General features: G+C 34.5%; 2 protein-coding genes across 4 annotated transcripts; both read left to right on the forward strand.

The window, feature by feature from the left end:
- Positions 1-3,077: 3,077 nt before the first annotated feature.
- On the forward strand, positions 3,078-8,215 carry LOC121250634 (elongator complex protein 5). Of its 3 annotated transcripts, none has more exons than XM_041149807.1 (10): positions 3,078-3,356; positions 3,464-3,556; positions 3,752-3,918; positions 4,315-4,361; positions 5,640-5,709; positions 6,067-6,293; positions 6,382-6,471; positions 7,089-7,164; positions 7,331-7,572; positions 7,861-8,215. In XM_041149807.1, exons 1-9 carry the CDS (start codon positions 3,190-3,192, stop codon positions 7,522-7,524), a joined length of 1,131 nt encoding a protein of 376 aa, XP_041005741.1. In that variant the 5' UTR covers positions 3,078-3,189; the 3' UTR covers positions 7,525-7,572; positions 7,861-8,215. The 3 variants fall into 3 exon arrangements, with proteins under 3 accessions (XP_041005741.1, XP_041005742.1, XP_041005743.1); XM_041149808.1 differs by having other exon boundaries at positions 7,331-7,568; XM_041149809.1 differs by having other exon boundaries at positions 7,331-7,553.
- A 1,367-nt stretch (positions 8,216-9,582) lies between these two features.
- On the forward strand, positions 9,583-10,574 carry LOC121248562 (late embryogenesis abundant protein At1g64065-like). Its single transcript, XM_041147057.1, has one exon. The coding sequence runs from the start codon at positions 9,880-9,882 to the stop codon at positions 10,531-10,533; it is 654 nt and encodes a 217-aa protein (XP_041002991.1). The 5' UTR covers positions 9,583-9,879; the 3' UTR covers positions 10,534-10,574.
- Positions 10,575-17,007: the final 6,433 nt, after the last annotated feature.

The raw sequence follows: 17,007 nt of genomic DNA on the forward strand, positions 1-17,007 counted from the left end.
ATATTTTAATATAATATTTTTATAACTAAAATATTTTCTTTTAAAAAAGAACGGTCAGGGAGGCAACACGACAGATAACGACAGAAAGCGGATTACAGTAAACGGAAAGAATTACGAGTACTCGATAAGGATATTATGGACAATACGAGGGATGACGGCGACGGGGGTGAACAGCGAAAGGTCCCGCCGTTATAAATAATTGAGAAGGGAGTTGGAGGGGGTGGGTGGGGAGGGTTCAATCAATGTGTGATGGGTTTATACATGGGCGTGGTGTGACCGTGTGGCGAGTCAGAGGTCAATAGCTTTTTTGGGATGAGTGGGACCCTTTACAGATCATCAATGTGGATCAGCCTTTGTCCACATCCCCAATCACAATCTCGTTCGTTTCTTTTTTTGTTTTTGTTTTGTTTTTCCTTCCTTTATTTGTATTTTAAAGCATCTTATCAACTTGAAATAATTGAGAGAAAAAGGAACGTGATTTTGGAGTATAATATTTCAATCCTAAACTAATATATAGATATATATATATATATATATTAGTTGAGTTTGGTTTATATTTTTTAAAAATTTCATTAAACATATCCAGCTCGAAAGTGAATAGACATGATTGAAATACTGATGAAAAAAACTAATATAATATTATTTATTCAATTTTTAAACATATGTATCCAATAAAATGTTAACACAATGTAAACCAAATTTACATTAATTTATGCATAAAAATATGTTAAAAATTAATAAGGAAAATTGATGCAAAGAATTTATAGATGTAGAATGACCAATTAATGATTGAAGTACCATTTAAAAGAAGAATTTAGTGGATATAATGATAAATAAATGAATACAGATATGTAACTTTTGATGTATAAATTCTAAAATGTGTTGATCTGGATTGATAACCTAAGGTTTGACCCGTGAACAGTTCATTCCTCAAATTAATATTAGAATGAAACAATTTCACGTGAATCTAATGGCCACACTTGGAAAGATATGATGCAAGTATCAAAACACCATGTGGTATAGTTGATACCTTTAGGGACCACTGCCACCAAGGCTCTAACCATAGGCGAATATTTTTTTCATGTGTATTTGTGAATCTATGATACCTTGATACATTTGTATACTACATTTTTCATAACAAGATATGAAAAGTAAGGATTAATCTTGTTTATAATCCAAGAACACGGGCTTCTCGTGTTTTTTTTAGAAGATGGCAACATATAGAGGTGTAAATTGGTTAGTCCGGTCGGAGTGGGGGGGGGGGGGTGACGGATCAAAATCATTTTCCTCAGACTAGACCGATAGCTATTGATTTGGTCAGCCCCGCCCAATTATTTTTACTTTTTTTAATCTTTGTTTTTCAAATAAATTAATAAAAAAATGTATTTAAATTACTAAATTAAATTAAGTGAATTATTAATATTAATTATGTAACTAACTCATTAAAAAAATTAATTGTAATTATATTGATGATATTAATCGCTAATTTGTTACTAACTCAAAATATGTCAATGTATTATGATAGTTAATGTATAATGAGTTATATTAAACTTTTTACATTTTGTATATGAAACATAAATAATTGAATTGTCTATAGGTCCCCATCCATGTATGCTTTATATTTACTTGTAATTTAGGTATTTAACAAAAAAATTATATAATAACTTTGATTAGATCATAGATGCAGATGCTAGTAATTAGTTAATAGTGAATTGGTGATATGTTCATTAATTGATATCATACATTAGTTAATTACAATTTACAATAATATTTGTAATTGCTTTATATTTACTTACAACTTATATATTTTACAAAAAATTTATCTAATAAGTAATAACTTTAATTATATCATAGATGTAGATGTTAGTAATTAGTTAATGGTGAATCAGTGATAAGTTAGTTAATTAATATCATACATTAGTTAATTACAATTTACAATAATATTTGTAATTGCTTCATATTTACTTACAAGTTAGGTATTTTACAAAAAAGATTATCTAATAATTTTAATTAGATCATAGATGTAGATATTAGTAATTAGTTAATGGTAAATTAGTAGTAGGTTAATTGATAATATACATTAGTTAATTAATAGAATATTAATTTATAATTACATATTTAAAATTTAAAATTTAATATTGTTAATGTTGATAGATTAGATGAAAACTATACAATTATTATATAAAATAATATAGTTACAAATTAAAAATATATATTTTCCTATTCGGTCGATTCTTGGACCGAAATCGACCGGCCGATTTGGTCCGGACAAAACCAATCAATTTATCTTGTCCAGAGCAACCGACTTACAACCCTAGCAACATACAACTCATTATCCATTATTTTATCTTTCATGCTTAGCATTCTAAATAGAATCATTCTATTTGAAAGTTGTTATACTACACACAATTCATATGATATAATTTGAATTAAAAATAAATAAATTTTAAAACTCTTATATTATAAATCAAATCATACCATGTGGATGATATGTGACGTAAAGACTTTCAAATTATTATAGTGAACAGATTACTCTATTTCGAGATTTTGTTACTTACCTCTTTTTATGCATCCTTTTCATATAAATTTTTTTTTCTAAGCCTTTTCATATAATAATTACACATGAGTATTAGTTGTTAGTTATTTTATTTTTGATATTTTAAAGTTAGAATGTATTGGTTTTGAGTATCCCCGAGGAATCGAGGATTTTATTGCAAGGGAAGCATTCATGTGGATTGTGTAAACACCATAGCTTATAACATGAATTTATTTTCTTAAATAAATATAAATGTTTTAATATGTTTATCTATTAAATTCTTAGGAATCTCAAATTTTCTTTACAAACTAATTATTATGTAGTTTAAAGTATAAATTAGGTGGTATTTTGATAAAGATCAAAATGTCATATAATGAAGTAGTCATATTTTGAAGTACACAATTACTAAATTTTAACAATATTTATTCATATCAGAAGATAAGAGAAATATGCGTTTATATTCAAAGATATCTTATGATTTATATATATATTTATTTATTTATTTTATAATGAACGAAACTACAATTTAGAGGGGAAAAATTACAGCGCGCAATGTTTACAAAAAGAGAAAAGTTTGGGGCTTCTTTGCAAAAACCTCAGTCTTGACCAGACTAGGGCTTTACCCTTTCGAGCTCCCAAAATCCCCTGCACCAATGGCGGAATCCATTTGCAGAGCACTCCGAGATGGTGCACTGGAGGGAGAGCACGCGCCGGCTCTCACTATTAGGGACTCCTTAGCGTCACCTTTCGGGTTCGATGTCTTCACTCACGTCCTCACCCAGCTCTCCTCCAACATTTTGGCAGGAAAATCCCAGTCCGGGTTAGTAAGGGCGTAAATGGCAAAGCTTCCACCCCCCCCCCCCCCCCGATCCTAGACTCTGAAAATTTATATTTCGCTAAATCCTTTTAGTGCCAATCTTTTTGCAGCGGTCTCGTGCTCGTCGCTTTCACTCGGAGCCCATCGTTTTATATGCGTTTGTTGAAGACGAGAGGAATCGATGTTGCTTCATCCCGGAAGTGGTGAGGCACCTTAAACAATTTATTGTCACACTTATTACAATTATGATTATTATTAAGTATTTTATTTAAGTATACACTGATATGCAATTCATCATAGTTGCAGAATGTGTGACTTGAACTGGAGGTAATTGGAACGTATTTTCTTAAGTAAATTTTGTTGTCATGGTTAACGTGTGGGGACCTTGGTTGTGACAGGATCCAGATTTTGGATTGTTATACGGATCCTCTTGGTTGGAAGGATAGGCTTGTGGACTCCGGAAATATTACGCCACTTTCTAAGGAAGCTTCCACCGGAGAGAGTTTGTGTAAGAACATTAAGGATATGGCCAAGTTATTCTCGTCAATTATTGAGCTGGGGAAAGGTGTGCTTATACTCTTAATATCAGAGTGTTCCTGTGCATTCATAATAGTTTCAGTGAATTTTGTTTTTATTTTATACCACTCTCTCTTTGTAGAGCCAGAAAGTAGGATGTATTTTATTGGCCCCATGGGGAGAATGGTAAAGGTGCGGTATTGTTTTAGAATGGGTCGTTGGTATGAATGTTGTCAATTACCAAGAAAAGGGTATTTTCTTGATATTGTTTATTGTTTTCTTTTTTTTTGATCGGTAACTTTCCCAAATGGTAAAAGTACCAGAAGCTCCCGGTGAGGATCAAACTCACGACCTTTCGAGTGTTATTGTTTATTGTTTTCTAGTATTTATTTTTGGGCCGTACTCTTAAAAAAAATAATTTTTGGGTGGTTTTCTGTTGTTGCAGGATTAGTTGGACAAGGCAAAGTTCGTTTTTGTGTTGCCATAGACACGGTAAGTTTGGATCTTATAATTGTAAATATATAGTACATGCAAATTGAATGGTTGATGCAATTACTGCGATGTTTGGATGAACTTCTAGCCAGCCTGCTCATTGTAGCGTAAAAATTGTACTTTGCTACTGTCTATGTTCTTCTGCACGTCAATATCATCTCGAATTATAATGTGAACTCTTCATGTGAGAAGTCTATCAATTTGGGTGACGTGCAGAAACTTCATATTGAGTACCAAACATGCACCAAAAAAAGAAAATCTTGAATTTTGAATTTTTCATGTCCTTTTCTGTGTAGTTGCATGGAAACTTCCTCTCTAGAGCTAGTGATGTACCATCAAACACCATGATGATAGGCTTTTAAAAAGAAAACAAATGCAATGGGGGCTAGTTTGTCTTGGGTCATGTAAAACCTTGATTAGTTTTGCCCTTCCTCTAGTAAATATGCTGAAATGGCCATTATGTGGGCTTCCAGCGTGTTGTCTAGTTCAGCTGATAGGAATTTGACACAGTATAGCATTTTATAAGCTATTTAAGAGCAATTCTACAGGCTTTTCTCATCATGATTATAATAATTCATTAACTTAATGGGCATGGCAGAGTGTAGTAAAAACACAAGACCGAGGTACATACTTAATATAACAGGGGCGAATCCACTTTAGGTTTAGGAGAATATACACATTGCCACATCATTTATGAATTCAGTTTGTGCTTTTAATGAGAAATTTACAGTAATAATAATTTACTGATATGATTCAGGATTGGGTTAGAGTATATTAGAATTTTCTTCCATGACTACTTAACGTAATCTTTTCTTTAGATTTTTTAGTTGTTTTATTGAAAAGTGTGTTAGTAACAATTCAACTTCTGTAAGTCCCTTAAGTCAGCTGTTTTTTTATAAAATTTAGCAGTAGTTTAACCCAAATGGAAAAAAGTAAAATAAAGTAAAGAGTCTAGAAGTCTTTATTCTACAGTTCTACTTGTGCAAGTCCCCAGACTTTTCTCATACTAATTCTTGGAAAAAGAGGGAAATTTTGGTTTTTTTCCCCTTTGTTTCAAATTTTGTAGGAATTTAAACCAAGCACTAGTTATATGGTTAAACTAAACCTTTTGCATTTATTTGAAAATAGAAAATACTGCTGGAGGACTAGTTATGCTATAATGTTCACCTTAAATTTTGGGAATGATTGTGGTGTATTTGCTTTTCTATGCCAGTAGTCTTCATGTTCCTGTATTAAACTTTTGCCTGTTTCTAATGAATTCTTTTTAAATTCTACCAGGTCAATGAAATGTTACGACATGCATCTATATCATCAGTATCAGGCCTTATAAGCAATCTTCGAAGCAATGGTATAGACATGTTTTATTCCTTCTTGATCAAGTACAATTTCCAGCTCTCATAAAACCTAGTGCTTTGTTGCCGCTGTAACTTTATGGGACCTACTGGAATATCTTTGTGCTGTTTTGTTATCTTCTTTGCTTCTGCAATTCTCATTGTATATTCAAATACAACTCTCTGGCTTCTTGGATTACTTGATATTTATTTTTGGTACTTGGAATAAATGGAAAATGTGGAATAACTACAGTTTTTGAATGCCATGGGGGATTACTCTTAACTCAAATTGGGTTACAGTTACCCTACAGTTAAATTTTGTATAAGGCCAGCTTTTGGATGGTTGTAGTTTGACATTTATATTGCGGTTTCAGATCAGGTTTCGAGTATCTTTTGGTTGTTACATTCAGACCTTCATGAAGACAGGGTTGCTGCCATTCTTGGGTATATGTCCTCTATTGTAGCCAGCATAGAACCATTAAATCAATCTGCAAATGGACAGATATGCAATTCGGAGAACCTCTCTCTCCTTGAACGTAATTATTGGAAAGGGAAGCTTCATGTCCGGTTCAAGCGCAGAAATGGGCGTGTTCGAGTGATGGTGATCTCTCCCTCTCTCCCTCTCTTTCTCTGGATGCTTCTATTCTTATTTACAAAGTGGCAAACTGACATGGTCTTTTGATATCCAGCAAGAAGAATTTGATGTTGAGCAGTCAGTCATCAACTTTACTTCCCTTTCATCTGGAGATGAATTAATCAATCGAAACCTTTTGCCAAAGGTCAGTTGTGTAGCGTCATCTTGATTAGAGTTTTAATTGATCTCTCTCTCTCTCTCTCTCTCTCTCTCACACACACACACACACCCCACACGAGGTATGCAACAATTCCTTAGTGCATTTAGATGATATCTTGTTATTAATCCCTATATCCCATACTGAGGTCCATTCAAGGACAACAAAATGTTATAAATTGTGATTTCATTGTGATGTTTATGTCCTTCACCTACCCGAGCTCCTCCTACTTGTTTACTATGATGGCTCAGAGATGGGTTTTGATGGTGGGTTGAGACTTGAATATGGTGGACTGCAATAGTTCACCATTAACAAAGATTTCATTATCCATCCTTCCCATTGGAATCTTTCTTATTATTTTTTATTTAAATCCAATGTTTACTGATCATAATGATCTCAAAGAGTTCAGAAAACCATTCAAATTTCATGTATCTTCCACAAACTTAAGGGTTTCATATAGCACATCTGGTCCTATTGGTTTTCTTTCTAATCTATAAACACAGATGAATTTGTGCTCCTCTCTCTCTCTCCCTCTGACCCACACAATTGAACTTTGATGGGTTATTTAGCCTTATAGGAGGAGTGTTTGATGCTTCTTTCAACAGGTACAATTCAGTCTACAGCTGTCAGAGAAGGAGCAAAACGATAGGGCTAAAGTTGTACTTCCTTTTGAGCACCAAGGTACGGTACCAGGGATGTGTATATGGCATATATGTGCATGTTTTATTTTTTAAGTGAATTTGTATCTTGTAATCAAAGATCAGAAGGTAGGATTTTCCTTTTGTAATATCTTTTCTTAGATATTCTCCAAGGTGTGCATGTTTTTAATTACTTCTGCTTGCTTTAGGAAATGGTAAGCCCATACATATATATGATGGCCGGAGGTCTCTTGAAGATAGCCACAATGAGGCAACATCTGTTTCGACCGGAATATTGCAAACACTTGAGAACTCAAGCAAGGGCGAGATAATCTATCTGCGTGATTCAGACGATGAGAGGCCAGATTCTGATGAGGACCCAGACGATGATTTGGATATATAATTGTGTTGCACCTTTTTTGATCTTGGAGGGCGAGAGTGCCACATGTAGGTACATTTATGTTTTCCCTGTGTCTCTTTTCTTGTGCAATATTCGAGCATAATTAGAAAGTTACTCTGCTACTGTAGAATTCCATACCGACTTATTCTTTTATCTATTTGAATTAACGGGTAGTTTTATATGAATGTGAAGAAGCTCAGCTTCCTTATTAAATAACAATGATTATGAAATAAGCTGTACCTAACACATTCCATCTTTCTGCTTGTTTGTTGCATATATTCTCAACACCCTCCCCCCTTTTCCTCTCTAATCGTTTGAATTGCCTTTTTATTTTGTCAGTTGATGCATGTGGCTACCGGATTGGTTGGACAAGGCAAAGTCTGTGTCCTTTATTTTGCTCAGTCAAGCCCTGATACACGGTGGACAATGTCCTCGTTCACCTTGACCGGAGGCTGTGGTAATGATGTTTCTCTAGCATATTCATCGAAGAGAACCCATGCTTTGGTGGAGGGGCTTCGGATAGATATTCTTTGGCTTGTTTTCCATTCCTGATCATGGAGTGAAATCGTCACTAAGGGATTACATATATTTGTATTAAAACTTTCTGGAAATATATCTTATTCGGATTCAGTTTTCTAGAGTTTTATCTTCTTTTTCCCACTTTGTTTTCTTATTATATTTTAAATTTCTTGACGCCTTCTTGTTGCTCAATTAATGAAATCTCATACGATCCCTATAAAAAAAATGAAATCTCGTATAACCCTTCTATAGACCCGAGATAAAATTAAAGGAAGGAGAGGTGAGGAGATGAAAAAAGAGAGGGTTTGTTAGTTTATTTTTATGTAATTTTTTTGTGTCTGTATTAATTTTCTTTTTGGCCATTTTATTTAAACACACATTAAGATAAAATGACAAAAATGACGAATTACATGTTGATTAGGTGGAGGAATGGTGTAAGGCTTTCATTTTCATTACGAGTCTTGGGGCATTCAACCTTCAATGGATAAAAATAGAAATCATCATCATTAATTTTTTGTCTAAGCAAAACGTGATTTTGCTATGTAAGGATTCATTGAAAGATTTTCTTTTAAGTTATTAATTAAATTTGAGGATGTTTAGTGAAAATAGATATATGAAATAAGAATTAGAGACAAAAAAAAAAAATTGTTTGGATGTCCGTTCATTGACTATTCACACACTACGAAAACTTTTAACATTAATTAAAATAAAAAAGATTGATTTTTCTTTATTTTTATAACTATAAGGAATCTTACAAGTTTTACGTGCTTGATTATAAGCAGCAAACTCAATTGATAAATAAATTTTTTTAGATATCATTCAATGTTTGGATATTTGGACATTGATCCACAGCAACACGTGAAAACCTAATTTCGCACTAATTAGAATAAAAGAATATTGATATTTTCATTCTATAGCCGGTATAAATATTCTTTTATTTTCTAAGCGGTGTAATTAGTCTTGCCACAAATTGACGTTACTTGTAAACAGAAAAACCCGACAGATAAATTATTATTATCATTATTATAATATTAAATGCGGAGTAAACTGACCACTAAGTTCTCGTTTAGTTATACAGAAAATATGAAAAATTTATGAATAATAATGAGATAATTTATGAATAATAATAAAATAATTAGAGTTAAAATTTTTATAAGATTTTAGACAAAGAGAGAAAAAGTTAAATAAAAAAAATTATGGTGTAAAAGAAGATTAGGTTATAATTTTTAAATATTATTTTTGTTTTAAGATTTAAAAATATTGAATTGTTTTTTATGTTTTGTTTGAAAGTTTGAAAAAATTGTAATGATTAGGCAATTATTAGATGAAAAAGTTAAAATTTGATATTGTAAAATATTTTTGTTTAAATAGTATTTGAATGTTGAAATGAGATGAGATGATATGAGACAAGATAAAATGATTTGAAAGGTATGTGAAACACTGAAACTTAACCAGGCCTAAAAGAAAAAGAACCTTCGCAACGCGTCATTTAGCAAAACGACTAGTAGCATTATTTCTCTAATTAATTTGAGGCTGAGTGAGAGACCATCTAGAAAGTCGAGAAAATCGAGTACCTGAGCCGCGTTGGCTGGATAGAAGTCTCCGTCCCCAACTGAAGTCACCTTAAATTCCAGGAAGCTCGCTACTGATCTCCCTTCACCTCCTCTTCATCACAGACAATTTGTCCAGAGTCTATAAATAGCACAACACTCTCCCACCATTTCTCCTCACAAACAGCTCCTTTCCAAAAGTAATCTCGACTCCTCATGGTAAAAAAAGCAACTATAAGATATACAAACATAGCAGCAAGTTTCTATTTCATTTTCCAAGAGAAAGAAAATGGCAGAGAAAGTGAACCAGCAGATGAACCCCTCGGCACCAACAAATAAGCAGCCAAGCAGAGACGAAGAATCAGCCACTTCACTATCCAATCAGGAGCTCCGAAAGAAGAAAAGAATCAAGTTGGGCATATATATTGCTGCATTTGTTGTGTTTCAGGCCATAGTTATCACAGCGTTTTCACTTACTGTGATGCGTGTGAAGACCCCCAAGGTCAGGTTGGGCACGGTCATGCTTCAAGACGTGAAGACTGGAAACCAAACATCCCCTTCTTTTGACATAAGCTTCACGACCCAAGTAAGGATCAAGAACACGAACTTTGGCCCCTACAAATATGAGAGCACCAATGCCACGTTCACTTACCAGGGCGTGACAGTAGGGCAAGTCAGTATTCCCAATGGTAAAGTTAGGTTCTGTTCCACTAAAAAAGTTACTGTTACTGTGAGTGTGAATTCAAATGCCCTGCCAATTAGCACCACTTCGACTACTCTTGGAAGTGAATTGGGTGCGGAGGTGTTGACTCTGAACAACCATGCAAAACTCAGTGGTGAAGTGGAATTGATGTTTGTGATGAAGAAGAAGAAGGCCGCCGAAATGAACTGCACCATGCCTATCGATTTGTCAACAAAGGCTGTCCAATTGAATTGCAACTGAACATATACATATATATATATATATATATATTAATATAGCCGTCTAGCAGTTTTGATCTTTGTTTTTTCAATTTTTTTTTTAGTTTTTGCAGGATTTTTAGTCGTTTGATTTTTCCCTGATCTTTTGTGAGAATATATATATATATATATATTAAATTAAATTTATTAGGTCTCGTACGTATTAATATGTCACTACTAATTCCTTGAGCATGAACGTCCTGTGGGTAAGATTTGGATCGAGCTGGTTATCTCAGATCTGATCTCATGAAACAATTAATCAAACCCCTTTAACAAACTCGTTCAAAAATATTAAAGAAGTAAAACTAAGCATAAATTATGCAAAATTAAGACAACCTTAATTTTGTAAACCATGGACGATATATATATATATATATATATATATATATATAATAATGCTAAAGATCATAAAAGAAGTTAAAATTAAGATTTAAGGTCCTAAGGAGATCCAATCACATTTAAGATTTTTTTGAAGGAACCGTTGGTCATGATAAATTAAATATTAAAAGAATAGAAGAATTTCTATATATTTTAAAAAACTTTGCGATAAAATATTACCCTCCATATTTTTTCCCAAAATATTTTGGGAGGGCCTTATGTGCTGCCGTCTGTTGTAGTATGTAGCTCATATCGAGTAGAACATGTATGCAGAGAAAGCAGGCTGATGCCGTATAGAAGTATTGAAATTTTCTAATACCTCTGTACAGTTAGGATTAGTATAAATACATATAATGTAATCTTACTTTTAACTATTAGTAAAAATTCAACCTCCACTCCTGTTGACGTAGGCATACCGCCTAAATCACGTATAAATTTGTGTGTTTTTCTTCCTTTCTTTTTTTATTTTTACGTTCTTTTCATTGTAACTGCTGCACGTATCACAACACCGTCCCTACTCAAGGTGATATAAGATACATAATATATATTTAAGAAGGAACTCTGAAATCAATATCACGTACGGCAACAACACTAATTAATTGCAGTAGCGTTATTTGGAGTTAGTCCAATATAAAGGAAAAATAGAAAGAAATAGATTAAAATGAAGAGAAAAATAGCAAGGGATATAAAATATTGTTATATATAAGTTCATAATGATATATATACATATATATATATATAAATATAGCTATAGCTACATAAACTAATATCTTTTGCTCAAAAGTTATAAATTCAGAAAAGATAAAAGATAAAAAAAGATAATTAAACGTTAAATATGATCACAAACATCTAGGTTCGACGTTAAAAGGGGACAAAAGAAGGCCCCTATGTACAAAACCACTTATTTAAAAAGAACTGAGGATCGAACAAGGGCTAGCTTGAGAAAGCAGCCAACCGAAATTATTTGGTCTGGCTCAATTTCGGCCAGCTGATTTGATCCAATGTCGATTTTCTTGAACAACCCTAGATATATAGCTAGAGAATTTAACAAAAAATATATTTATGGAATGCTTCTAGCTCGAAGTAAGGGTGCGTATCATGATCAAATGCTAGCTAGCTATATTATATTGAACGCTATGAAAATGATTGTTTCAATATGGTGCCATGCATATATAGGAGAAAGTCGTAATTCTAGCTAGGTTGCATGCATGGAGTAAGTCTTCAAGTTCCCTTAAGGCGTTCCAGCTAGGTTGCATGCATGGAGTAAGTCTTCAAGTTCCCTTAAGGCGTTCCAGCACTCTCTCGTGCTTGAAGTTGATCTTAGCATGTTGAATGCTGGAAGCCTTTGAGGGATGTTGAAAACTTCTACATTTAGTCTTCCAAAATTTGACGGATTTCATCTCATTGCCATACTCTAGCGCCATACAAAGCTAGCTTGGTTCAATGGGTTTATATATAGGGACGGCTAGCTGCTAATTAGGTACCCCTCTATTTGCTTAGGCAGGCGGCCAACTACGAACTAAATCGAATACCACAATCAATATCGAATATTCATGTTTTGGGATACAATAATACATGAGTTTTATAGATTATGTATGTCTCAATCACGAATAATCGAAGCTTAGCTGTTTTCTATTATCCACATATCTATGGTTTAAGGGCAACTTTTTAGCGGGAATATTTAAAGAGTGGGTTATCAGCTTGGTGGACTCATTCTCCATCCCAAGGGTCAAGTATAATTAATGGAATCTCGTACACTTCTCTTTTTTAGGGTTAGACGAGGGAATGCCTAATTAGTTTTTCCACGTGAAGTCAATCTTTACTTGTTTCTCAAACTCTCATTCTCATGAGTTTTGTAAAGGTATAATAAGCAGGAAAAAAAAGGCCACTAGCCTACCATCTTCTCATGATCTGTCTGTATCGTTGTAACCTTTACAAAAATTTATTCCTTAGTGAAAGATCAAGATAATGAATCCAGGAAAGAACAATGCCACATGGAGATCAGCCAAAAAACAAGCATTTTGTTCTAGAGGCACCGATCTCAGTACCCTTGCACACACCGGATCATAAATTGTCAATGTTGGAAATCGACAAAGAACGTGGAAAAAGAAGAAGAGATCACACTGATCTCCAGTTGCATGCAATCTGATTACTAGGAGGCTAAGCTAATTAATTAGCATGTCCCTTTTTCGGACGTTGCTGTTTGACTTAGAGCAAGTGAAACATATACCATGGCCAACAAATAATTCCTTCAGCCTGATCACTAACTTTTAAAGTGGAAGTGTCTAGATCATGAACATGTAATCTTTGAGAAGCTGGTTCGTTTAAATCTGATCCGATTCCCTTAATTGTACGTACCATACTAACAAGAGTTGACATAGCTTGCTTGTTTTATTTGCCACAATTAAAGACCTATAGGCTGCATGCATGATCAGTGATGAGTCATATTAGGCTGTGATAAATTGTACTGTTTTATGTAAACACACTCAATATCTTATATATTGATTCAAACACGCATACTCGTCATGAATAGTACTGGAATGCATAATGATAACTCAGACAACCCAAAAAGTACTGCCTTGGACCGATCGATCTGCTACAATATTATATATATATATATATATCACATTTACGAAATTACATGTAATTTATATATTATCCGTAGTCAGTCAGATTTGAGTATATTAGGTACTACTGATCTATCATTATTCCCTTTTAGATAACGCCGATGGACTGATATAATTAATTGGAAATTCCGGCTTCTGATCCCGTACCGGCTCGATCTGAACAAGGGAGACAAGATACCAGTCAAAACACAGTGATAAGTTAGGATCGACCCGATATCCAACCCTTATGTTTGGGGTTTGGCAATTCATGAGAACATGGACCCTACAAGAAAAAGTGGCATTTCCGGCTATGTTTATTTCCGGCAAGGCGTATATCGCCGCTAATGGTCTATTTTAGTGTTACGATAAATTCTTTGTGTCGATTAGCAAAATTGCCAGAATATATCGTTATTTCTGGTGATTTAATGTCGCTGCCAATAAGGCCGTCGCAAAAACACTTGTATATGCAAAGTAACATCTCGTATGGATCTGCCCGGCCCCTTGATTTGTTTACTCATTAAAAAAAAACATGTCCCTTGATTCATTAGGTCCTAAGCTTGAACTTAGTGACACAAATTTAATTTATATCAATGATTATCAATTGTTTTAAGGTAGCTGAAAGAGTTTTTACCATCTTTAAAAAAAAAAAAAGGATAGGTTATTACTTGTAGTATATATTAATTAGGTGCGGTAATATGTCAAATTGTCTGAAATATGTTGTACTATTTGTTGACTTTAGAACATTGTACGCATCTTAAGTTTTCGTTTGTTTACGTACAGACATGAACTGCCTCTGAAATTAATGCCGAGCTAAAATAAGTTTTCCCTACCTTCATTCACAAAATTAGAGACTTACATACATAATTACATGATTGATCTTTAAAATGCATCAAAGTTTCACAAAACAAAATCCTGGATTTTCTATGAAATTATAAACGTGCATTAAGCATATTTGTGAAACATTCTAATCCATCAAAGGTTGCCGTTCAAATATTTATTCTCCGCACAATGTCGAGTATAGATATCAGAAGTCTAGCATATATATATAGGCACAACGCTTTCCCGACCCCCCTTAAAAAATCCTATTCTCGCTCTCTTCCTTTTCTCTCTACACAGCCACCCTCCTAGAAAATCTCTGACCAGAGGAGGGGGTTGGAGCTTTGGCTCCTCCCTCCCTCCTCCCTTCCAGCTCACTCTTCCATTTTTTCTCTAGTTTTTCTTTTATTTTTCTAGTTTTGTTTGTTTTTTTCGTTTACAATAGGGCGAAATGCAGATATGTTGTTCTCCGGAGCTAGGCGACCATGACATGCCCCACTGTAAGATTTTCAAGGCGCCGATTCTTCAGACGGACGAAGAATATCGTCAAACAGAGCGGCGCATGAGCCACACACGTGGCCTAAAGTATGCATAGGACATCCATGCGCACCAACAAGGAGAGCTTTATTGCTGCCACATGCAGCTTTTCTGGGATCAGGATTATCGGTTTCTTCAGACCTGATGTTCCGCCGTACTTCAGGTAGCACGTGTACCTCACGCGCCACCACAATCTCGATGTTTGCATTTTTTATTTCCTCTAAGGTTGAAAATGTGAATCGGAAATCTATAGTTCAGTATTTTCTCATGTATCTTTTACATTTTCTATTATTTTCTTTCTTTTAGTTTTAAAAAAAATACATATTCTCTTGGATTTTTGTCCATAAAGTGTGTCATCTACTCCGTCTTAGACAAAGTGTAGGGTTGTTTAATTCTGTCTTAGGACAGAATGTGTGGTTTGTTAAATCTATTTTAGGACAAAGTGATGTCTTTTAGACGGTTTGTCTGTAGAGATTTACAGCAATGGACTGGACCATGTCAGTCACAAAGAAATTTGTATATTGGGGAGCCTTAAAAGTAGTAATTGGCTTGTATTCTGTATGTCTCAAGTCAAAGTTGTAATGTCCCGTGATGAATGAATGAAGTTTGTTCTACCTTAAAAAAAAAGATGCTTTCCCGGCCCCCTTGATTCCAGATAATAATTTTTATCTATGGACATTTGGCATCAAATCGATCATAGAACAATTTTGTTTTTGGTAGCTAGGAACAAACAAAGAGTTTATCTACCCATTTACACATTGACGAACATTATTTTATATAATTTAATTATAGAAAAAAAATATCTAGAAGTATTCACTCCAAAAGTTCAAGTACTTATAACTTTTTTAATTCATCTTATGAAGAATCTTTATAATTTGTTTGTACCGGTTGATAATTAAGCAGCATGCACATGAGCATTGATTGACTGGTCTAGGAAAGAATAACTCCAAACTAAATTAGGGTTTTGTTAAAAGTGTAATTAAAAAGAAAAATGTCATGAACATAAATAAATCCTACATAAATATCAATCATATATTATATTTGCACGTACGTAAGAGGAATTGAGTGAAGAAAGCTGGGATATATAGCAGTATAGATAGCAAAGGTTCCGCACTCCACGAATGTCTCCACTTGCAGACAAGTCAGATCGGGTGCTCTTCATGCCATGGTTATCCAGATACCAAGATATATATATATATATATATATATCATAACTAGTTTTGTGAAATGAGAAGCGCTAGATAGATTGTTCGCTCGATTGTCGCTTGATTCGACACTCGAGTGAAGCTCAAATAGATTGTTCGTTTAAGGCGTGCGCGACGGTGAGCTCGAGTGAAGCAAAATCCTAGTGTTCGTTCGATGTGTGCTTGATGGTTGGCTCGAGCGAACCCAAGGTCAGGTTGGGCACGGTCTTGCTTCAAGATGTAAAGACTGGAAACAAAACATCTCCTTCTTTTGACATAAGCTTCACGACCCAAGTAAGGATCAAGAACACCAACTTTGGCCCCTACAAATATGAGAGCACCAATGCCACGTTCACTTACCAGGGCATGACAATAGGGCAAGTAAGCATTCCCAAGAGCAAAGTTGGGTTATGTTCCACTAAAAAAGTTACTGTTATTGTGAGCGTGAATTCAAATGCCCTACCAATTAGCACCACTTCGACTACTCTTGGAAGTGAATTGGGTGCAGGGGTGTTGACTCTGAACAACCATGCAAAACTCAGTGGGAAAGTGGAATTGATGTTTGTGATGAAGAAGAAGAAGTAGGGGTGGGCAGTGGGGCTAGCCCCGCTCCGCTTCTCCCCCGTTTGACTGGGCGGAGTCCCCCGTCCGTCAGATGAGGGGCCGGATGGCCCCGCCCGCATCTGACCCCGACCCCCGCCCCGCCCCGCCCCGTTTTGATATATATATAAAATTATATATATATATGTATATATATTAAAAGAAAATAATCCAATTGTTTCGTGCCTGGTTTTTTTACTTACAAATAACGAAATGACGTCGTTTCGTCAATGGAAAAATCACGTCATTTTGTTATTTGTTAGATCCACCCCCCGACAAGCTTACCCTATCCAGAATCTCTCTCTCTCTATCTCTCTCTCGATCGCTTACGTTCTG

Source organism: Juglans microcarpa x Juglans regia, chromosome 2D (genome assembly GCF_004785595.1).
Source record: "Juglans microcarpa x Juglans regia isolate MS1-56 chromosome 2D, Jm3101_v1.0, whole genome shotgun sequence".
Classification (NCBI taxonomy): domain Eukaryota; kingdom Viridiplantae; phylum Streptophyta; class Magnoliopsida; order Fagales; family Juglandaceae; genus Juglans; species Juglans microcarpa x Juglans regia.